Genomic DNA, 25000 nt, shown 5'->3' with positions numbered 1-25000 from the left:
TGTACATATGTATGTACGTATGTATGTATTTATGTACATATGTATGTACATATGTATGTATGTATGTATGTATGTATGTATGTATGTATGTACGTATGTATGTATGTATGTACATATGTATGTATGTATGTATGTATGTATGTATGTATGTATGTATGTACGTATGTATGTATGTACATATGTATGTACGTACGTACGAACGTATGTATGTAGGTATGTACATATGTATGTATGTATGTATGTATGTATGTACGTACGTACGTACGAACGTATGTATGTAGGTATGTACATATGTATGTATGTATGTATGTATGTATGTATGTATGTATGTATGTATGTGTTTTATCTATGAGCGTATTTATGAAAAGCAACAGCCATTCGTTTCTCCTGTAGTTCCCACTGTGGCCGTTGGGGGCGCTATAGCGCGCTGAGAGGACGGCAGCAACGAGTGAAGAAGGAATGCCGTCATTTTGCTGCGCTACTCAAGCCACATTGTTTTTGTCACCAATCAACGCATAAAAAAAGAATAACTCGGGACAAGTAGCTGCGTAACGAGTTGTGGACAATGAAGTGAGTGTTTCTGCTTCAAGGCCGTCAAAATGAGCTTAAATGTTTGAAAGTTTGGAGAACCGAGCTAGCTAAACCAGAGGGTAACGCTGTTAACCAGTCGTGCTGCTGGAGTAACCTGCGTTCATGTTTCAGGCTGAACATCGACGGTCTGTTGGTGTATTTTCCTTATGATTACATTTATCCGGAGCAGTACTCCTACATGCTGGAGCTGAAGAGGACTCTAGATGCTAAGGTGGGTTTAACGGCCCGGAGATCATATGTGGAAGTTTAAACATGATGTGTGTTTTCATGTGTGGATGTAGCTGGCTAGTAACCTCATCCCCAGCTCAAACGTTCCAGTTTAACCAAACTGGGTCCGATTTCTAGACCAGAAACGATGACGTCATCAAATCAGGTGAGTCTGACCTGAGTGCTCAGTAGAGTCAGGCTGAACCTTTGCTGTTCAGGGTCATGGAGTTCTGGAGATGCCATCAGGGACCGGGAAGACCATCTCTCTGCTGTCGCTCATCGTTGCCTACCAGAGGGTGAGTTGAACAGTTTTAGTTGCTTCTGGTTCGGTTCTGCTCCACATGTTCGGTTCTGCTCCACATGTTCGGTTCTGTTTATCAGGCTTTTCCTTTGGAAGTGACCAAGTTGATTTACTGCTCCAGAACGGTTCCTGAGATCGAGAAAGTGAGTTGCATCAGATTATCATGGAGTATTAAACGAGGAGGGAACTAGTCGGAAACGCTGTGCTTCTCTGCGATGAGGTGGTGGAGGAGCTGAGGAAGCTGATGGAGTTTTATGCCAAAGAAACTGAAGAAGTCAACAACTTCCTGGCTCTGGCGCTTTCTTCCAGAAAAAACCTGTGCATCCACCCCGAGGTTCAAACCCGCAACCCCAAACCGCAAACTGAGAACAGTGTTCAGCCTTGAAAATAACCCACATTTGTCCGTCGTCATCCAGGTGAGCTCCCTACGCTTTGGGAAGGAGGTTGATGGGAAATGCCACAGTCTGACAGCATCATATGTTCGTGCTCAACGCCACGGTAACCCCAACCAGCCTGTGTGTCGCTTCTATGAGGTATGTCACCTGAACTCACCTGAGTGTCTGCTTTTCCTGCTCCTGGCCTAGATTTATTATTCCGGTTTATGATGTAGGAGTTTGATGCAGTCGGACGTCAGGTTCCTCTTCCTGCAGGCGTCTACAACCTGGATGACTTAAAGGACCTCGGCAGGAGGAAAGGCTGGTGTCCGTACTATCTGGCTCGTTATTCAGTATGTGGTCACACACGGCTGTCACCCCCAACCACTACAACTCACTGCTGTAGTTTCATTACTTGTTGCTCTATAAATGGTTTTCATGTGCTCCCAGATTCTGCACGCTAACATCGTCGTGTACAGCTACCACTACCTGCTGGACCCAAAGATCGCTGACCTGGTGTCCAAGGAGCTCGCCAAGAAATCTGTGGTGGTTTTTGATGAAGCTCATAATATCGGTAAGGATCTGCAGCGGTTGTGGCTCAGTGGGATGAGCGAGCCTTTCCTGGCTTTCCCAGAAGGCCTAAAAAAGGACTTTAAGATGTCGAAGAGACTAGAAAAGCTCCTTTTTTCCACAGACAACGTCTGCATCGACTCCATGAGTGTGAACATAACCAGACGGACGCTGGACCGCTGTCAGAACAACGTGGACACGCTCCAGAACACAATACAGCGGTGAGGGGGGGGGGGGGGGGGCTGGTCCCTCTCTTAGATCTAGTGGGTCGTCTGAGTGGCTCGTACTGCTTGTAACTGAACAGGTTGTAAGTTGTCAACGTAGCTGTGCTGATGCACCTGTGTAGGGTTTGGTAAGCCGAGTGCTTTAAGAGATCAACATATAGATTACCTCTACTTGTGACAATAAGCTGTGATACTCTATCTAAATATAGAATATCAGCCTGCCTGGTCTTCACTGTTGATCAGAAGACTCTAGGGTTCCGTATTTATTAGGAGATTGTAAACACTTCATCTTGATTCATTAAAGAGTCAGGTTTATAAAAATAAGAATTTATTTTACCAACAATTAAAACACGACAGGTTAACATTTACTGTGATGGATGGATCTAGGTGTGATGGATGGATCTAGGTGTGATGGATGGATCTAGGTGAGATGGATGGATCTAGGTGTGATGGATGGATCTAGGTGTGATGGATGGATCTAGGTGTGATGGATGGATCTAGGTGTGATGGATGGATCTAGGTGGGATGGATGGATCTAGTTGTGATAGATGGATCTAGGTGTGATGGATGGATCTAGGTGTGATGGATGGATCTAGGTGGGATGGATGGATCTAGGTGTGATGGATGGACCTAGGTGTGATGGATGGATTCTAGGTGTGATGGATGGATCTAGGTGTGATGGATGGATCTAGGTGGGATGGATGGATCTAGGTGTGATAGATGGATCTAGGTGTGATGGATGGATCTAGGTGTGATGGATGGATCTAGGTGGGATGGATGGATCTAGGTGGGATGGATGGATCTAGGTGGGATGGATGGATCTAGGTGTGATGGATGGATTCTAGGTGTGATGGATGGATCTAGGTGTGATGGATGGATCTAGGTGTGATGGATGGATCTAGGTGGGATGGATGGATCTAGGTGTGATAGATGGATCTAGGTGTGATGGATGGATCTAGGTGTGATGGATGGATCTAGGTGTGATGGATGGATCTAGGTGTGATGGATGGATCTAGGTGGGATGGATGGATCTAGGTGTGATAGATGGATCTAGGTGTGATGGATGGATCTAGGTGTGATGGATGGATCTAGGTGTGATGGATGGATCTAGGTGTGATGGATGGATCTAGGTGGGATGGATGGATCTAGGTGTGATAGATGGATCTAGGTGGGATGGATGGATCTAGGTGGGATGGATGGATCTAGGTGTGATGGATGGATTCTAGGTGTGATGGATGGATCTAGGTGTGATGGATGGATCTAGGTGTGATGGATGGATCTAGGTGGGATGGATGGATCTAGGTGTGATAGATGGATCTAGGTGTGATAGATGGATCTAGGTGTGATGGATGGATCTAGGTGTGATGGATGGATCTAGGTGTGATGGATGGATCTAGGTGTGATGGATGGATCTAGGTGTGATGTATGGATCTAGGTGTGATGGATGGATCTAGGTGTGATGGATGGATCTAGGTGTGATGGATGGATCTAGGTGTGATGGATGGATCTAGGTGTGTTGGATGGATCTAGGTGTGATGGATGGATCTAGGTGTGATGGATGGATCTAGGTGTGTTGGATGGATCTAGGTGTGATGGATGGATCTAGGTGTGATGGATGGATCTAGGTGTGATGGATGGATCTAGGTGTGATGGATGGATCTAGGTGTGATGGATGGATCTAGGTGTGATGGATGGATCTAGGTGGGATGGATGGATCTAGGTGGGATGGATGGATCTAGGTGGGATGGATGGATCTAGGTGGGATGGATGGATCTAGGTGTGATAGATGGACCTAGATGTGATAGATGGACCTAGGTGTGATGGATGGATCTAGGTGTGATGGATGGATCTAGGTGTGATGGATGGATCTAGGTGTGATGGATGGATCTAGGTGTGATAGATGGATCTAGGTGTGATGGATGGATCTAGGTGTGATGGATGGATCTAGGTGTGATAGATGGATCTAGGTGTGATGGATGGATCTAGGTGTGATGGATGGATCTAGATGTGATGGATGGATCGAGATGTGATGGATGGATCGAGGTGTGATGGATGGATCGAGGTGTGATGGATGGATCTAGGTGTGATGGATGGATCTAGATGTGATGGATGGATCGAGATGTGATGGATGGATCGAGGTGTGATGGATGGATCGAGGTGTGATGGATGGATCTAGGTGTGATGGATGGATCTAGATGTGATGGATGGATCTAGATGTGATGGATGGATCTAGGTGTGATGGATGGACCTAGGTGTGATGGATGGATCTAGGTGTGATGGATGGATCTAGGTGTGATGGATGGATCTAGATGTGATGGATGGATCTAGATGTGATGGATGGATCGAGGTGTGATGGATGGATCGAGGTGTGATGGATGGATCTAGGTGTGATGGATGGATCTAGGTGTGATGGATGGATCTAGATGTGATGGATGGATCTAGGTGTGATAGATGGATCTAGGTGTGATGGATGGATCTAGATGTGATGGATGGATCTAGATGTGATGGATGGATCGAGATGTGATGGATGGATCTAGGTGTGATAGATGGACCTAGATGTGATAGATGGACCTAGGTGTGATAGATGGATCTAGGTGTGATGGATGGATCTAGGTGTGATGGATGGATCTAGGTGTGATAGATGGATCTAGGTGTGATGGATGGATCTAGATGTGATGGATGGATCTAGATGTGATGGATGGATCGAGATGTGATGGATGGATCGAGGTGTGATGGATGGATCTAGGTGTGATGGATGGATCTAGGTGTGATGGATGGATCTAGATGTGATGGATGGATCGAGATGTGATGGATGGATCGAGGTGTGATGGATGGATCTAGGTGTGATGGATGGATCTAGGTGTGATGGATGGATCTAGATGTGATGGATGGATCTAGATGTGATGGATGGATCTAGGTGTGATGGATGGACCTAGGTGTGATGGATGGATCTAGGTGTGATGGATGGATCTAGGTGTGATGGATGGATCTAGATGTGATGGATGGATCTAGGTGTGATGGATGGATCTAGGTGTGATGGATGGATCTAGATGTGATGGATGGATCTGTGATGGATGGATCTAGGTGTGATGGATGGATCTAGGTGTGATGGATGGATCTAGGTGTGATGGATGGATCTAGGTGTGATGGATGGATCTAGGTGTGATGGATGGACCTAGGTGTGATGGATGGACCTAGGTGTGATGGATGGATCTAGGTGTGATGGATGGATCTAGGTGTGATGGATGGATCTAGGTGTGATGGATGGATCTAGGTGTGATGGATGGATCTAGGTGTGATGGATGGATCTAGATGTGATGGATGGATCTAGATGTGATGGATGGATCTAGGTGTGATGGATGGATCTAGGTGTGATGGATGGATCTAGATGTGATGGATGGATCTAGGTGTGATGGATGGATCTAGATGTGATGGATGGATCTAGGTGTGATGGATGGATCTAGGTGTGATGGATGGATCTAGGTGTGATAGATGGATCTAGGTGTGATAGATGGATCTAGGTGTGATGGATGGATCTAGGTGTGATGGATGGATCTAGGTGTGATGGATGGATCTAGATGTGATGGATGGATCTAGATGTGATGGATGGATCTAGGTGTGATGGATGGATCTAGGTGTGATGGATGGATCTAGGTGTGATGGATGGATCTAGGTGTGATGGATGGATCTAGGTGTGATGGATGGATCTAGGTGTGATGGATGGATCTAGGTGTGATGGATGGATCTAGGTGTGATGGATGGATCTAGGTGTGATGGATGGATCTAGGTGTGATGGATGGATCTAGGTGTGATGGATGGATCTAGGTGTGATGGATGGATCTAGGTGTGATGGATGGATCTAGGTGTGATGGATGGATCTAGGTGTGATGGATGGATCTAGGTGTGGTGGATGGATCTAGGTGTGGTGGATGGATCTAGGTGTGATGGATGGATCTAGATGTGATGGATGGATCTAGGTGTGATGGATGGATCTAGGTGTGATGGATGGATCTAGGTGTGATGGATGGATCTAGGTGTGATGGATGGATCTAGGTGTGATGGATGGATCTAGGTGTGATGGATGGATCTAGGTGTGATGGATGGATCTAGGTGTGATAGATGGATCTAGGTGTGATAGATGGATCTAGGTGTGATAGATGGATCTAGGTGTGATGGATGGATCTAGGTGTGATGGATGGATCTAGGTGTGATGGATGGATCTAGGTGTGATGGATGGATCTAGGTGTGATGGATGGATCTAGGTGTGATGGATGGATCTAGGTGTGATGGATGGATCTAGGTGTGATGGATGGATCTAGGTGTGATGGATGGATCTAGGTGTGATGGATGGTTCTAGGTGTGGTGGATGGATCTAGGTGTGGTGGATGGATCTAGGTGTGATGGATGGATCTAGGTGTGATGGATGGATCGAGATGTGATGGATGGATCTAGGTGTGATGGATGGATCTAGGTGTGATGGATGGATCTAGGTGTGATGGATGGATCTAGGTGTGATGGATGGATCTAGGTGTGATGGATGGATCTAGGTGTGATGGATGGATCTAGGTGTGATGGATGGATCTAGGTGTGATGGATGGATCTAGATGTGATAGATGGATCTAGGTGTGATGGATGGATCTAGGTGTGATGGATGGATCTAGGTGTGATGGATGGATCTAGGTGTGATGGATGGATCGAGATGTGATGGATGGATCGAGATGTGATGGATGGATCGAGGTGTGATGGATGGATCTAGGTGTGATGGATGGATCTAGGTGTGATGGATGGATCTAGGTGTGATGGATGGATCTAGGTGTGATGGATGGATCTAGGTGTGATGGATGGATCTAGGTGTGATGGATGGATCTAGATGTGATAGATGGATCTAGATGTGATAGATGGATCTAGGTGTGATGGATGGATCTAGGTGTGATGGATGGATCTAGGTGTGATGGATGGATCTAGGTGTGATGGATGGATCTAGGTGTGATGGATGGACCTAGGTGTGATGGATGGACCTAGGTGTGATGGATGGACCTAGGTGTGATGGATGGATCTAGGTGTGATGGATGGATCTAAGTGTGATAGATGGATCTAGGTTTGATGGATGGATCTAGGTGTGATGGATGGATCTAGGTGTGATGGATGGATCTAGGTGTGATGGATGGATCTAGATGTGATGGATGGATCTAGGTGTGATGGATGGATCTAGGTGTGATGGATGGATCTAGGTGTGATAGATGGATCTAGGTGTGATGGATGGATCTAGGTGTGATGGATGGATCTAGGTGTGATAGATGGATCTAGGTGTGATGGATGGATCTAGGTGTGATAGATGGATCTAGGTGTGATGGATGGATCTAGATGTGATGGATGGATCTAGGTGTGATAGATGGATCTAGGTGTGATGGATGGACCTAGGTGTGATGGATGGATCTAGGTGTGATGGATGGATCTAAGTGTGATGGATGGATCTAGGTGTGATGGATGGATCTAGGTGTGATGGATGGATCTAGGTGTGATGGATGGATCTAGGTGTGATAGATGGATCTAGGTGTGATGGATGGATCTAGGTGTGATAGATGGATCTAGGTGTGATGGATGGATCTAGATGTGATGGATGGATCTAGGTGTGATGGATGGATCTAGGTGTGATGGGTGGATCTAGGTGTGATGGGTGGATCTAGGTGTGATGGATGGATCTAGGTGTGATGGATGGATCTAGGTGTGATGGATGGATCTAGGTGTGATAGATGGATCTAGGTGTGATGGATGGATCTAGGTGTGATGGATGGATCTAGGTGTGATGGATGGATCTAGATGTGATGGATGGATCTAGGTGTGATGGATGGATCTAGGTGTGCTGGATGGATCTAGGTGTGATGGATGGATCTAGGTGTGATGGATGGATGTAGGTGTGATGGATGGATGTAGGTGTGATGGATGGATCTAGGTGTGATGGATGGATCTAGGTGTGATGGATGGATCTAGGTGTGATGGATGGATCTAGGTGTGATGGATGGATCTAGGTGTGATGGATGGATCTCGGTGTGATGGATGGATTCTAGGTGTGATGGATGGATCTAGGTGTGATGGATGGATCTAGGTGGGATGGATGGATCTAGGTGTGATAGATGGATCTAGGTGTGATGGATGGATCTAGGTGTGATGGATGGATCTAGGTGGGATGGATGGATCTAGGTGGGATGGATGGATCTAGGTGGGATGGATGGATCTAGGTGTGATGGATGGATTCTAGGTGTGATGGATGGATCTAGGTGTGATGGATGGATCTAGGTGTGATGGATGGATCTAGGTGTGATGGATGGATCTAGGTGTGATGGATGGATCTAGGTGTGATGGATGGATCTAGGTGTGATGGATGGATCTAGGTGTGATGGATGGATCTAGGTGTGATGGATGGATCTAGGTGTGTTGGATGGATCTAGGTGTGATGGATGGATCTAGGTGTGATGGATGGATCTAGGTGTGTTGGATGGATCTAGGTGTGATGGATGGATCTAGGTGTGATGGATGGATCTAGGTGTGATGGATGGATCTAGGTGTGATGGATGGATCTAGGTGTGATGGATGGATCTAGGTGTGATGGATGGATCTAGGTGGGATGGATGGATCTAGGTGGGATGGATGGATCTAGGTGGGATGGATGGATCTAGGTGTGATAGATGGACCTAGATGTGATAGATGGACCTAGGTGTGATAGATGGATCTAGGTGTGATGGATGGATCTAGGTGTGATGGATGGATCTAGGTGTGATAGATGGATCTAGGTGTGATGGATGGATCTAGGTGTGATGGATGGATCTAGATGTGATGGATGGATCGAGATGTGATGGATGGATCGAGGTGTGATGGATGGATCGAGGTGTGATGGATGGATCGAGGTGTGATGGATGGATCTAGGTGTGATGGATGGATCTAGGTGTGATGGATGGATCTAGGTGTGATGGATGGATCTAGGTGTGATGGATGGATCTAGGTGTGATGGATGGATCTAGATGTGATAGATGGATCTAGATGTGATAGATGGATCTAGGTGTGATGGATGGATCTAGGTGTGATGGATGGATCTAGGTGTGATGGATGGATCTAGGTGTGATGGATGGATCTAGGTGTGATGGATGGACCTAGGTGTGATGGATGGACCTAGGTGTGATGGATGGACCTAGGTGTGATGGATGGATCTAGGTGTGATGGATGGATCTAAGTGTGATAGATGGATCTAGGTTTGATGGATGGATCTAGGTGTGATGGATGGATCTAGGTGTGATGGATGGATCTAGGTGTGATGGATGGATCTAGATGTGATGGATGGATCTAGGTGTGATGGATGGATCTAGGTGTGATGGATGGATCTAGGTGTGATAGATGGATCTAGGTGTGATGGATGGATCTAGGTGTGATGGATGGATCTAGGTGTGATAGATGGATCTAGGTGTGATGGATGGATCTAGGTGTGATAGATGGATCTAGGTGTGATGGATGGATCTAGATGTGATGGATGGATCTAGGTGTGATAGATGGATCTAGGTGTGATGGATGGACCTAGGTGTGATGGATGGATCTAGGTGTGATGGATGGATCTAAGTGTGATGGATGGATCTAGGTGTGATGGATGGATCTAGGTGTGATGGATGGATCTAGGTGTGATGGATGGATCTAGGTGTGATAGATGGATCTAGGTGTGATGGATGGATCTAGGTGTGATAGATGGATCTAGGTGTGATGGATGGATCTAGATGTGATGGATGGATCTAGGTGTGATGGATGGATCTAGGTGTGATGGGTGGATCTAGGTGTGATGGGTGGATCTAGGTGTGATGGATGGATCTAGGTGTGATGGATGGATCTAGGTGTGATGGATGGATCTAGGTGTGATAGATGGATCTAGGTGTGATGGATGGATCTAGGTGTGATGGATGGATCTAGGTGTGATGGATGGATCTAGATGTGATGGATGGATCTAGGTGTGATGGATGGATCTAGGTGTGCTGGATGGATCTAGGTGTGATGGATGGATCTAGGTGTGATGGATGGATGTAGGTGTGATGGATGGATGTAGGTGTGATGGATGGATCTAGGTGTGATGGATGGATCTAGGTGTGATGGATGGATCTAGGTGTGATGGATGGATCTAGGTGTGATGGATGGATCTAGGTGTGATGGATGGATCTCGGTGTGATGGATGGATTCTAGGTGTGATGGATGGATCTAGGTGTGATGGATGGATCTAGGTGGGATGGATGGATCTAGGTGTGATAGATGGATCTAGGTGTGATGGATGGATCTAGGTGTGATGGATGGATCTAGGTGGGATGGATGGATCTAGGTGGGATGGATGGATCTAGGTGGGATGGATGGATCTAGGTGTGATGGATGGATTCTAGGTGTGATGGATGGATCTAGGTGTGATGGATGGATCTAGGTGGGATGGATGGATCTAGGTGGGATGGATGGATCTAGGTGTGATAGATGGATCTAGGTGTGATGGATGGATCTAGGTGTGATGGATGGATCTAGGTGGGATGGATGGATCTAGGTGTGATGGATGGATCTAGGTGTGATGGATGGATCTAGGTGTGATGGATGGATTCTAGGTGTGATGGATGGATCTAGGTGTGATGGATGGATCTAGGTGTGATGGATGGATCTAGGTGTGATGGATGGATCTAGGTGTGATAGATGGATCTAGGTGTGATAGATGGATCTAGGTGTGATGGATGGATCTAGGTGTGATGGATGGATCTAGGTGTGATGGATGGATCTAGGTGTGATGGATGGATCTAGGTGTGATGGATGGATCTAGGTGTGATGGATGGATCTAGGTGTGATGGATGGATCTAGGTGTGATGGATGGATCTAGGTGTGTTGGATGGATCTAGGTGTGATGGATGGATCTAGGTGTGATGGATGGATCTAGGTGTGTTGGATGGATCTAGGTGTGATGGATGGATCTAGGTGTGATGGATGGATCTAGGTGTGATGGATGGATCTAGGTGTGATGGATGGATCTAGGTGTGATGGATGGATCTAGGTGTGATGGATGGATCTAGGTGGGATGGATGGATCTAGGTGGGATGGATGGATCTAGGTGGGATGGATGGATCTAGGTGGGATGGATGGATCTAGGTGTGATAGATGGACCTAGATGTGATAGATGGACCTAGGTGTGATAGATGGATCTAGGTGTGATGGATGGATCTAGGTGTGATGGATGGATCTAGGTGTGATAGATGGATCTAGGTGTGATGGATGGATCTAGGTGTGATGGATGGATCTAGATGTGATGGATGGATCGAGATGTGATGGATGGATCGAGGTGTGATGGATGGATCGAGGTGTGATGGATGGATCTAGGTGTGATGGATGGATCTAGATGTGATGGATGGATCGAGATGTGATGGATGGATCGAGGTGTGATGGATGGATCGAGGTGTGATGGATGGATCTAGGTGTGATGGATGGATCTAGATGTGATGGATGGATCTAGATGTGATGGATGGATCTAGGTGTGATGGATGGACCTAGGTGTGATGGATGGATCTAGGTGTGATGGATGGATCTAGGTGTGATGGATGGATCTAGATGTGATGGATGGATCTAGATGTGATGGATGGATCGAGGTGTGATGGATGGATCGAGGTGTGATGGATGGATCTAGGTGTGATGGATGGATCTAGGTGTGATGGATGGATCTAGATGTGATGGATGGATCTAGGTGTGATAGATGGATCTAGGTGTGATGGATGGATCTAGATGTGATGGATGGATCTAGATGTGATGGATGGATCGAGATGTGATGGATGGATCTAGGTGTGATAGATGGACCTAGATGTGATAGATGGACCTAGGTGTGATAGATGGATCTAGGTGTGATGGATGGATCTAGGTGTGATGGATGGATCTAGGTGTGATAGATGGATCTAGGTGTGATGGATGGATCTAGATGTGATGGATGGATCTAGATGTGATGGATGGATCGAGATGTGATGGATGGATCGAGGTGTGATGGATGGATCGAGGTGTGATGGATGGATCTAGGTGTGATGGATGGATCTAGATGTGATGGATGGATCGAGATGTGATGGATGGATCGAGGTGTGATGGATGGATCTAGGTGTGATGGATGGATCTAGGTGTGATGGATGGATCTAGATGTGATGGATGGATCTAGGTGTGATGGATGGATCTAGGTGTGATGGATGGATCTAGATGTGATGGATGGATCTAGGTGTGATGGATGGACCTAGGTGTGATGGATGGATCTAGGTGTGATGGATGGATCTAGGTGTGATGGATGGATCTAGATGTGATGGATGGATCTAGGTGTGATGGATGGATCTAGGTGTGATGGATGGATCTAGATGTGATGGATGGATCTGTGATGGATGGATCTAGGTGTGATGGATGGATCTAGGTGTGATGGATGGATCTAGGTGTGATGGATGGATCTAGGTGTGATGGATGGATCTAGGTGTGATGGATGGACCTAGGTGTGATGGATGGACCTAGGTGTGATGGATGGACCTAGGTGTGATGGATGGATCTAGGTGTGATGGATGGATCTAGGTGTGATGGATGGATCTAGGTGTGATGGATGGATCTAGGTGTGATGGATGGATCTAGATGTGATGGATGGATCTAGATGTGATGGATGGATCTAGGTGTGATGGATGGATCTAGGTGTGATGGATGGATCTAGATGTGATGGATGGATCTAGGTGTGATGGATGGATCTAGATGTGATGGATGGATCTAGGTGTGATGGATGGATCTAGGTGTGATGGATGGATCTAGGTGTGATAGATGGATCTAGGTGTGATAGATGGATCTAGGTGTGATGGATGGATCTAGGTGTGATGGATGGATCTAGGTGTGATGGATGGATCTAGATGTGATGGATGGATCTAGATGTGATGGATGGATCTAGGTGTGATGGATGGATCTAGGTGTGATGGATGGATCTAGGTGTGATGGATGGATCTAGGTGTGATGGATGGATCTAGGTGTGATGGATGGATCGAGATGTGATGGATGGATCGAGATGTGATGGATGGATCGAGGTGTGATGGATGGATCTAGGTGTGATGGATGGATCTAGGTGTGATGGATGGATCTAGGTGTGATGGATGGATCTAGGTGTGATGGATGGATCTAGGTGTGATGGATGGATCTAGATGTGATAGATGGATCTAGATGTGATAGATGGATCTAGGTGTGATGGATGGATCTAGGTGTGATGGATGGATCTAGGTGTGATGGATGGATCTAGGTGTGATGGATGGATCTAGGTGTGATGGATGGACCTAGGTGTGATGGATGGACCTAGGTGTGATGGATGGACCTAGGTGTGATGGATGGATCTAGGTGTGATGGATGGATCTAAGTGTGATAGATGGATCTAGGTTTGATGGATGGATCTAGGTGTGATGGATGGATCTAGGTGTGATGGATGGATCTAGGTGTGATGGATGGATCTAGATGTGATGGATGGATCTAGGTGTGATGGATGGATCTAGGTGTGATGGATGGATCTAGGTGTGATAGATGGATCTAGGTGTGATGGATGGATCTAGGTGTGATGGATGGATCTAGGTGTGATGGATGGATCTAGGTGTGATAGATGGATCTAGGTGTGATGGATGGACCTAGGTGTGATGGATGGATCTAGGTGTGATAGATGGATCTAGGTGTGATGGATGGATCTAGGTGTGATGGATGGATCTAGGTGTGATGGATGGATCTAGGTGTGATAGATGGATCTAGGTGTGATGGATGGATCTAGGTGTGATAGATGGATCTAGGTGTGATGGATGGATCTAGATGTGATGGATGGATCTAGGTGTGATGGATGGATCTAGGTGTGATGGGTGGATCTAGGTGTGATGGGTGGATCTAGGTGTGATGGATGGATCTAGGTGTGATGGATGGATCTAGGTGTGATGGATGGATCTAGGTGTGATGGATGGATCTAGGTGTGATAGATGGATCTAGGTGTGATGGATGGATCTAGGTGTGATAGATGGATCTAGGTGTGATGGATGGATCTAGATGTGATGGATGGATCTAGGTGTGATAGATGGATCTAGGTGTGATGGATGGACCTAGGTGTGATGGATGGATCTAGGTGTGATGGATGGATCTAAGTGTGATGGATGGATCTAGGTGTGATGGATGGATCTAGGTGTGATGGATGGATCTAGGTGTGATGGATGGATCTAGGTGTGATGGATGGATCTAGGTGTGATAGATGGATCTAGGTGTGATGGATGGATCTAGATGTGATGGATGGATCTAGGTGTGATGGATGGATCTAGGTGTGATGGGTGGATCTAGGTGTGATGGGTGGATCTAGGTGTGATGGATGGATCTAGGTGTGATGGATGGATCTAGGTGTGATGGATGGATCTAGGTGTGATAGATGGATCTAGGTGTGATGGATGGATCTAGGTGTGATGGATGGATCTAGGTGTGATGGATGGATCTAGATGTGATGGATGGATCTAGGTGTGATGGATGGATCTAGGTGTGCTGGATGGATCTAGGTGTGATGGATGGATCTAGGTGTGATGGATGGATGTAGGTGTGATGGATGGATGTAGGTGTGATGGATGGATCTAGGTGTGATGGATGGATCTAGGTGTGATGGATGGATCTAGGTGTGATGGATGGATCTAGGTGTGATGGATGGATCTCGGTGTGATAGATGGATCTAGGTGTGATGGATGGATCTAGGTGTGAATGCGGTGTTATCAGAACTTCCGTATCTAGGAGAGCCGAGTTCTGGATGTAAAAGAATGGGTGAAGCTATGAAGTTGATATTATAAAAACACATCAGACGCTATCTGTGTGTCTACTTCACCCGTTCTGGGAGACCCTCTTTGTGGATCCGAAGGTCAGAGAGGTCGGATGACCTCTGGCACCAGAGGGCTGTAGAATACCGTGGCACCGACCCTTCAGTGCAGAGATGTCTCGGGTCACGACAGATGGATGGAACCGTGCGTCTGGGACTCTGAAGGAGTCTAAACAGTATCAGCTCGTTCTGCAGGAACTGTTCCTCGTCAGCCTCTGGTTGGCTACACAATCATAACACGAGAACATTAAACCAGATTACTCCGGTGGTTACTCACTTCTAGAGAGTTTCAGAGCGGCCACCTGAAGCAGAACCCTCGTCACAACCTTTCTGCACCTGCGACGCTGATACTGGAGTATCACCAAGAGCCTCAGAAACACGGAGGCTCTGATCCGGGTAAAGGACTATCGATGTGTCACGAGTCTAACTTAACCTTACTTTGTCCTTGTGTGAGAGCAAATGGTGACGACCTCGTCACATCAACATGCTGACACGTATTTCTATCACCGTAACCATAACATTCATTTCACACTTCAGTCATTGAGCACAGACTAATGAAACATTTCATTATACTATAATTATTATAAGTAGCAATAAACAAACGTTTATTTAATGATTATCTAGATTATAAGTTGTAGAAGTTCACGTCTGGTTTAGGAAATCCGGGCTGTGAGTGTTCCTTATATGGAGGCATGAAGAGTCCTGACAGATGGGACCTCGAGGAGAGAACATTATTGTTGACATTTGGTTATCCGTGTTCAGAGCTGCAGGCTCTGAGCTCCAGCTGGTGGGATGGAGCTAGGCTGATTTAAAGGAGACACGTGCAGTCTCGTGTCTCCTTTTTTCAAACTACCTAAAACTGACCATTGCTGGACGTTACACCTGTAAGTTTCCCACAGTAGAAATGTCCATGCCTACATATGGGAAGCTCTCATGTTCCTCATGTCCCACATGGAAAGCAGACTTGAGTACAGGAACTCCTGCTGGTACACCTGTTATTCCAGCCTGCTCGTTCTGCCAGTGGAGCCCTGCAGGATCTACTTGTGATATTTTACCACCAACAGGATTTCCTAACTTTGTTGTACCAGTATGGAGAAGCGTCTGCAGGTCCATAGGCACTTTTCTTTAGCTTCCACAAAACGGTTCACGCGTGCTTCATGAGGTGGCGAACGTGAATCCATTCCCCGTAAGAAGGCAGGTTTAATGTCCGTGGAATAAAGACAGATCACCGCTAGCAACAGCCTCGCTCTGAGGCATGTGTGGGAGAATCCTTTTGTAACTCATGAGCATCAACCTCTTCAGAACCCCTCGCCACGAGGTGTTCTTCACCATCGGCTGGTTCTGTCGGTGTACAGACCCATCTAGTAGAAATGCATTCTGGCCGTTGTTTGTAACTTCGTCATGATCCACGTTACTTCGCCAGTTACTGTTCAGTACATCAGCATCTGTACCTTCAGCTTCAGTGTGCAGATTGTTAACCTGAGACATCTGAAGCGTGTTTAGTCCCTCGCTGTTGTCTGGTGCGTGATACTGTACATGTACCAGGTTTGTGTTGCCCCTTTGCCTTTCCTGCTGTGTGTGGAGCACCATCATGTGTTTGTAAATGTGATCGTCTGACCTGCTCTTAGCATTACATCAGTATGAAGTACTTGTTCCATCACCCTCTGGTTCATTATGCATGCCTCCTTGGTTGTGTGTCTCCGTGTTAGAGTGAGTTCTTCCTCCCTGTCTCCACTCAGGTCCTCAGCGTGAGCCGTTTGCTTTTCAGTATTCTCAACATGAGCAGTAAGCTGTACATGTTTGTCTTCATCCTGAATGTTCACTGCGTAGTCTGGACTGGTGTGCCCTAACTAGGACACCACAGCTCCATCCTGACCAATCGCCACACCTGGGCCTTTCCATTCAGTACTGACTACTCGTTTGTAGTACACTTTATCTCCTGTCTCACACTCTTCATCTGTTGATCTGAGTGGTCTTCTTATTCTCTCTGAACATTCCACCTCTGGAAGCATGTCGTGTTTTTAGGTGTTGTCCTACTCTAGAGGTCATGGAAGTGCTCTAGAGCGGGTGGGTTATCTACCAACACAGAGGGTAGATTGGGGTTTTGTCCAAAACAAGCTGGTACGGGCTGTCACCATGTACATTTATCATAGTATTTTTTTGCCATAAGAGCCCAGACTAAAGCAGTTTGCCACGTGCGGCCATCTTCCCTTTTCACCTTCAGAAGGATCTCAGTCGGTGTCATATTAAGGACTGTATCCCACTATGGTCTGTGCTGAACCTTTCCGCCAGGTCTCTGACGTCTTCCTTTTTAAATTCTCCACCGTTGTCTGTGTAGACCCGTTTGGGTGCACCATGGATGCTTCTCCATGAGTGGATGAAAGAGTTGACCGTCTTACAATGTTTCCAGAGTACAGTCTCATTGTGCTCTGAAGCCAACGGCAGGCTTGGTGTATTTTTGACATATTTCATCGTCACAAACGATCTCCTGTAGAACATTCTTTATCTTTGTTTCCAGAGCTTTGGATTAGTCTTTGCAACCGGTCAGCTTCTGTAGGACTGTTTTTCTTTCATCTCTGCTGTGACCATAAGCACTTCACTTTCATTGTAGCTCACCTTTGCATCATCATCTCTAATGTCCACACAGTAGAGTCTGGAAGTAGTCAGCTCAAGAGGATCTTGTTTGAATATGACAACTTGGTCATTTTCCATGACCAGAGGCCTCATTTATAAAGCTAGCTTACACACAAAACGGGGTCGGAAAACTGTGTAAGAAACTTTCCACGCAAACTTTGGGATTTATGAAACTTAGCGGAAAAATGTGCTTAACTTTAAGTTGACTAAGGACCTGGCTTACACACATGCTGGACATGGAGAGCACCTGCAGTGCTGCTGCTGAGAAGGATAACATTATGAAATCCTGCAGCATTATCACTTGTACCCACACACACACACACACACACACACACACACACACACACACACACACACACACACAGAGCCTGAAGCGCAGAATATTAGCAGGGGGACAGATTGAGACAGAACATCATGCGTACAGGGCAGATCTCTGTTTGGGTGACTGGTTAGCGCGTGTGACTTTCACCCGGGAGTCTGGGGATCGAATCCTGATCAGATCATTTTTTACATCCGCCACAGATCTCTCTGAAGAATTCCCAACATTGACGGCTTCAGCAACGCTGTGCCACTCCGTGGATTTTCTCTTATTTGTTTTGCAAAAGCACTTCCTTTCATTTCTCCACCTCACCCACAGGTACCTCAACTTCTGCTTGTGAATTAGTGCTTCCTTGATCTGCCTTGATCTACGGTTGCCATGTCATTGGCGGAGCGCTGCAACAGCCGGCTTATGTATATGCATGAGGTCCACAAGGCAGTTTGCATTGACTATTTATGGCAGTAAGTGGGCGTGGTGAGGGCGGGATGTGACTAAAATGCAGCTGAGAAACCTTTCTAGTTAGTCTCTGATTTATGAAGCGGAGGTTGCGTGCAGCTGTGTGTCCTCCATGTTTGATAGATCACACACCTGCTTGGCGTAAGAACATCTGTTTGCTGAGCTTAAGTACGTTTTAGTAAGGATTCTACACCATGTTTGGTAAATGAGACCCCTGGTCTGTCCTTGCTCTTTTTAGTGCCATCTTGCTCAGAAGCAGGGGAATATCAACTGGAACAACTTACTTTCATTAGGCGTGTCTCCACCTGACCGGGCCGTTTTCAGGAACCTTCTGAGCACCGCTCTGGAGGAGGTACTCCGAACGGCTGGTGGAGCAGCTGATTGGTTGTATCTTAGTAGGAAATGACATCAGCAGACGTCCAAAACAACCAGCAGCAGTAAAATTAGAAGAGTGGCTGGTGACGCAGAACGGAAGCAAAAGAAAATAAGCACAGATCGCATTTAAAATCGAAGTCCCGACACCGGAAAATTTGGTGGAATTCCCCCACAGCTGTTGGAAAAAACAGGGATTTCCCCCTCAGACTTCATAAACAGGGCTTGTCTCACAAAACTCAGAGCTGCTGTTGTCCTTTGATGGATTAAATTATGATCTACTTCTATAAAAAATGTGTTTGATATCATTAATGTTACCTTTTGGGGCTGATCAGTGACATCACTCACTGCCAAAGCAGTCGTGATACGCTGACGTCTGCACATTCTGGAAGGGCTGGATTAGAAAGGAGACAACAGCTGGGAGGACTGGAATGTCCTAGCTCCTGGTCAAGTTCCCCATCCTGGGAACAACCCTGGAATTCTGCTAATGGAAACACGCCTAACGTGACGTTTAGTTTGGCCTATGTTAGGTGGAGTCTTAACTTTACTGTTGGAGAACACCACTTGGCCATCTCCAGATCTGAAGGACCTGCAGCTTGGAGATTGTGTGTTTAGTAGCTTGTGAGTCTGTTCCATATCTCTCCGGCCACTTTTCACCACTAACGGTTCTTGTGCATGGAGTATCAATAATGGCTGATTCCCGTGCCTCGGTTACAACCACCTCGTAGTCTGCTACAGCCTCTTTAGTGACACGGTAATGTTGCATTCTTCATCTGTCTGTCATTTTTAAAGTCAAAGTCATTCATTGTCATATTCTCCACATGTGCAGGACATACAGAGAAATGAAATTCAGTTTCAGCACACACAATTCAAAGATCAGACATACGTGGGTAAGACACATAACAAGAATTGGTGACTGTGGTCATTCGCAACATGAGTCGCGCTACCTTAATAGTTAGATGAAAAGGGTGTTACATGAGGGAAGTTCAGGGAGGGAGAAAAAAGGCATTAACAGGGTTACACCAGCAGGGTGTAGCACTCCAATGCAAAAAAAAAACACCCGACATGTAAGCAACAAATGTCACAGTTCACAACATGAGACCCGGTAGGTAGGGGGGAGGGGCTGGGATCCTGGTTCCTGAGCGGGGGCTGCCTGTGTGGCGCTCAACCAGCTGGCTCGACAGGTGGGAGGGAGGTCATGGGGAAGCACAAAGAGCAGTGAATCCTTTAGCTTGATGACCTCGGTGGGGACCTCAATCTGAAGGCGGGGCGGGGGGGGGGGGGGGGGGGGGGGGAATAGAGATTCACAGCATTTGTCTGCATTCCTTCCAGCGTGGGGGTTTTGCATGCAACTCCAAGGCTGCTTATGGCGTCAGATTCGATAACAGAAACTTTGTTTGGGTCAGACAGAGATAATTTTTCCTCTCTGCCTTAAGTCTGTATTGATCATTCAAGTCCTCCAGTGAAGCCAATTAGGTGATTAAACATCTCCACACCGTCCGGTGACCCTTTCCGAGATGTTATCAATCCTGCGCGCTAACACCGGTAACGCAGCTAAGACATTGTCCAGCTTGCGATTCACCTCGATTCACCTTTACATCATTTCCCCAAGTGGACCGTCTTTAGCCCGGTGGTACGTACTTAAAACGAGATGAGAAACTCTCTGAATATACATTTACATTGAGTTAACACATAAAACACAATGCCCTGTTTTTATCCCACTGGGAAATATGTCAACAGACAAAATTTCAATTTTGGGGGAATAATCTCTTTACCTTCATACTGTGTTGCATTCTGGGTGACTGAACGCTCAAGTTTCAGTGTGAGAAGATCTAGCTTTGAGACCTAGAGCTTAAGGATTGTGAAGTGTTCATTAAATCTGTAGGTAGAGCATTACTGCCGGCTCTAGGGCATTAGCACGCGATACGTTTACATGCAGGAGGATTAGTAGCAGCATAATACCAACAACAATCAGACTCAGATTTTATTTACAGTACAATAGACTATTGGGGACAGCGCAGGTGTGTTTCACTATACTGTAGGCTTGTGTGAAGAGCTGCCAGCACACCCTCACCTCCCGGAACGGACCTCCTGCTTTAAGATTGTATTGTTGAGTGGCCCTCGGACCATTACATTTGCGTAACCCTGATCTATTTCCTTAGCCCTCAGCAGCAATGACTTCATGGGATTTTTTACAAGTAAAATTAATTCTATTAGAAACAAAATCTTTAGCATCCTCCCTAATGCGATTTCTTCTTCCTCAGTAAGTGAGGCAGCATCAGAGGTGACTGTAGAACCTCATCTGTGCTTGAACCGTTTTGATCCAGTTGAGCTTTCAGAGTTATCAAAAATATTAGCTTCATCTAAACCTTCAACTTGCATTTTGGATCCAATCCCAACCAAATTATTTAAAGATGCATTTCCTTTGGTTACTGCCCCCATTCTAGATACAATCAATCTATCCTTAGTAAATGGATACTATCAGGCTCCTCTCCTGTGGAACCAGCTCCCAGCTTTAGTCCGTGAGGCAGACACCTTGTCTACTTTTAAGACTAGGCTTAAAACATTTTTATTTGATAGGGCCTATGGTTAAAATCTGATGTTAGCCTAAATCTGGACAAGTGGGGGAGTAGAGGGAGGTGGAGTGTACAGTCGGTAAAGACGGCTCTCCCTTGCCCTGCCTCCAACATGCCTCCATCTAAATAGGATAGATTATCCAGAGTTATCTCTGTAGTTATGCTGCTATAGGCTTAGACTGCTGGAGGACACACTGACCACTTTCCACACTCTACTGCTTTCTTCTACAATCTGCTCTTTAACTGTATTATTTCCTGCTATTTCAGCTGTTAACTTTATTTAGAAGTCCGAGGTGTTGAAGGTGAATAGAAAGAATGAGAACACCGTACCCTGTGGAGCTCCAGCCCAACAACCACCTCAGACGTACAGTTGTGCAGCCTCATGAACTGTTGGTTTTCAGACAGTAAAGAAACTGCAGCTCATGTTTGCTGATGTTTTTGCAGGATAAAGGAGACGGATGCTGCTAAGCTGAGGGAGGAGTACAGGCGGCTGGTGGAGGGGCTGAAGGAGGCCAACGTTGCCCGGGAAACAGACGTTTACCTGGCAAACCCAGTGTTACCTGATGAAATCCTGAAAGGTTTGTCCACATGTGAACAGCTGTTTTCACCTCAGGTTTACACAGAAAGTATCAATCTGGTAACTTTTCTTCATCGTATGGGATCAGACGGTGGCACAGCGGTTAAGCGCTCGCCCCACAATCAGAAGGTTGCAGGTTGGAGCCCCACTCAGTCTATCGCTGTCTTAGTGTCCTTGGGCAAGACACCTGACCCCCCCTTGCCTGCTGGTGGTGGTCGGAGGGACTGGTGGCGCCAGGGCTCGGCAGTCTGTCCGTGCTTCCCAGGGCAGCTGTGGCTACAGTGTAGCTCATCCCCACCAGGGTGTGAATGAGTGTTGTAAAGCGCCTTGGAGGGTTCCAGGACCGTAGAAGACGATATCAAATACAGGCCTTTTACCGTCCTGGACCAGATCTGCTGGTTGATTATAAACGTTTGGCGTTCCAGACTCGTGTTCTCTGCCCTGATCTAAATCCTGGTTCTGGATCGCAGATCCTTAAAAGCTTTTGTCTTTGGTCCTCGTCAGAGGCGGTTCCTGGTTCCATCCGGACCGCCGAGCATTTTGTTGGGTTTTTGCGACGTTTTCTGGAGTATTTAAAGTCCCGCCTGCGAGTGCAACACGTGGTGCAGGAGAGCGCCCCGCAGTTCCTCAAAGACATCTTTGACAAAGTCTGCATCGACCGCAAGCCCCTCAGGTCAGATTCAGACTCTTCTCACATTCAAGCTGCTTATCCAGCCGCTCCAGAGACCAGCAGCAACAACGAAAAACTGAGATGTTCTCCTTCCACCCTTCCTGCTGCTCTCTAGGTTTTGTGCAGAGAGGCTGCAGTCGCTACTGCGAACTCTGGAGATCACGGACATCTCGGACTTCTCAGCCGTTACGCTCATCTCTAACTTTGCGACTCTTGTCAGCACCTACAGCCAAGGTACCAGAGCCACCTGTGAGTCCTGCCACCTGCTGCTTTTTCTAAGCTGGTGTTTGTTTGTGTGAAGGTTTTACCATCATCATCGAGCCTTTTGAGGACAGAACTCCCACCATCGCTAACCCGGTGCTGCACTTCAGGTCAGAAACGCCCGGCGCTCTGGTGCTTTTGGATTCTCACGGTTGGACTTGAGTGGCTGACCTGTTTTCTGCTCTCCTGCAGTTGCATGGACCCTTCCATCGCCATCAAACCTGTTTTTCAAAGGTTTCAGTCCGTCATCATCACATCGGGGGTACGTTTGCCGCTTCCTGTCCCGTTTGAGATCTCAGCTAAACTCCGTAAACCACATAGTTGCCATGGTAACCAGGGGTTACTCCTAACGTTTTAATCTACACTATGCCTTTTGTGGGAAAAGAAAATATTCACTTTCTGGTGGAATTTCCCTAAATTCGTTTATCAACATGAGTTAGGGTCTGTGGATGTTAGACAGGAAACGTCTAATCTTGTCCTTCCCGTTCTCTCACCAGACCCTCTCACCGGTGGACATCTATCCCAGAATCCTGGACTTTCGTCCAGTTACCATGGCGTCCTTCACCATGACGCTGGCCCGGACCTGCCTCTGTCCTCTGGTGTGGAGCTGATCCTGCTGAAACACTCGATGGATGCTTGAACTCCGACCAGCTGACTGTTTCCTGTGTGCAGATCGTTGGGAGAGGGAATGACCAGGTGGCTCTGAGCTCAAAGTTTGAGACCAGAGAAGACTTTGGTGAGCGGCACCTTCCTCACACGAACACATCCAAACACGAAGTTTTAAAAGATGCGTGTTGACATCTCCTCAGCTGTAATCCGTAACTACGGTAACCTCCTCCTGGAGATGTCTGCAGTGGTCCCTGATGGGATCGTTGCGTTTTTTACCAGCTACGTCTACATGGAGAACATCGTGGCGTCCTGGTACGAACAGGTGGGTGTGAGGTCAGATGTGTGAACAAACGAGAGCCGTGGTGTCTGAGATGGTTTGACGGTTAGTTTTGTTTGTAGGGAATCCTGGAGAACATCCAGAGGAACAAACTGATCTTCATTGAGACGCAGGACGCTGCAGAGACGAGCATGGCTCTGGAGAAATACCAAGAGGTCAGACAAACTGGCCTAACTCACCTGTTCTGACAAGCTCAGGCCCCGCCCACTGACTTTGTTTTCTTCAGGCATGTGAAAACGGCAGAGGAGCCATCCTTCTGTCCGTGGCCAGGGGGAAGGTGTCGGAGGGCATCGATTTTGGTAAACAAACACAATTTGTGTTTTTGACAACTTCCACCTCTGACTCCCGCTCCATTTCCTGTTCCAGTCCACCATTTTGGGCGTGCAGTGATCATGTTTGGAGTCCCGTATGTTTACACGCAGAGCCGCATCCTAAAGGTCAGAACCGCCCACGGCCCAACCCAAACCCTAAAGCTCATTCTGACCCGGAAGGGTTTTACTGTTTGCTCCTCAGGCCCGTCTGGAGTATCTCCGGGATCAGTTCCAGATCCGAGAGAACGACTTCCTGACGTTCGATGCGATGCGTCACGCCGCCCAGTGCGTCGGCCGAGCCATCAGAGGGAAGACTGACTACGGCCTCATGATCTTCGCCGACAAGGTGACCCTAGTTGTGCTGGATTCTTACCTGGATCCGTGCTCATGTGTCCTGACTGATCCGACTCTGCTCCTCAGCGATACGCTCGAGCGGACAAACGGGGGAAGCTCCCTCGCTGGATTCAGGAGCACATCAACGACGGCAGCTTGAACCTGACGGTGGACGAGGCCGTCCAGCTGTCCAAACACTTCCTGCGTCAGATGGCTCAGCCCTTCAGCCAGGTACGATCAGCTGGTCGCTTCTGGACCGTTCTACCTGAGAGAGCATTAAAGAGGGCTGCATTCCATTTCTGCCCCTGCTGGTTGTTCTGAATGCAGCCGAGCAAGGAAAATGAAGGGCCTTCTTCACTTATTTTAACATCTGCTTAACGCAGTCGTGGTTGCTAGGCAACAGG

The 25000-nt window shown here is 47.1% G+C and overlaps 1 protein-coding gene across 2 annotated transcripts in view; it reads left to right on the top strand.

Moving 5' to 3' along the window:
* Positions 1-433: 433 nt before the first annotated feature.
* The window catches only part of ercc2 (excision repair cross-complementation group 2), a 25009-nt gene continuing 442 nt past the window's right edge, over positions 434-25000 (top strand). The window contains exons 1-22 of one of the 2 annotated variants that reach the window (XM_015950693.3): positions 434-570; positions 703-802; positions 1017-1094; positions 1180-1242; positions 1320-1433; positions 1516-1632; positions 1710-1826; positions 1924-2047; positions 2168-2264; positions 21943-22076; positions 22580-22748; positions 22861-22979; positions 23047-23116; positions 23199-23268; positions 23504-23605; positions 23679-23742; positions 23816-23937; positions 24015-24107; positions 24179-24251; positions 24319-24389; positions 24466-24609; positions 24684-24827. In XM_015950693.3, the coding sequence (XP_015806179.1) occupies positions 566-570; positions 703-802; positions 1017-1094; positions 1180-1242; positions 1320-1433; positions 1516-1632; positions 1710-1826; positions 1924-2047; positions 2168-2264; positions 21943-22076; positions 22580-22748; positions 22861-22979; positions 23047-23116; positions 23199-23268; positions 23504-23605; positions 23679-23742; positions 23816-23937; positions 24015-24107; positions 24179-24251; positions 24319-24389; positions 24466-24609; positions 24684-24827 (2190 nt within the window). In that variant the 5' untranslated portion in view covers positions 434-565. The remainder of the gene's footprint in view (positions 571-702; positions 803-1016; positions 1095-1179; positions 1243-1319; positions 1434-1515; positions 1633-1709; positions 1827-1923; positions 2048-2167; positions 2265-21942; positions 22077-22579; positions 22749-22860; positions 22980-23046; positions 23117-23198; positions 23269-23503; positions 23606-23678; positions 23743-23815; positions 23938-24014; positions 24108-24178; positions 24252-24318; positions 24390-24465; positions 24610-24683; positions 24828-25000) is intronic. The other variant, XM_015950694.3, reaches the window with a different exon arrangement.

This window comes from Nothobranchius furzeri, chromosome 13, assembly GCF_043380555.1.
Source record: "Nothobranchius furzeri strain GRZ-AD chromosome 13, NfurGRZ-RIMD1, whole genome shotgun sequence".
NCBI lineage: Eukaryota > Metazoa > Chordata > Actinopteri > Cyprinodontiformes > Nothobranchiidae > Nothobranchius > Nothobranchius furzeri.
The sequence above is the reverse complement of the archived record's forward strand: the minus strand, read 5'-3'. Positions and strand labels throughout refer to the sequence as shown.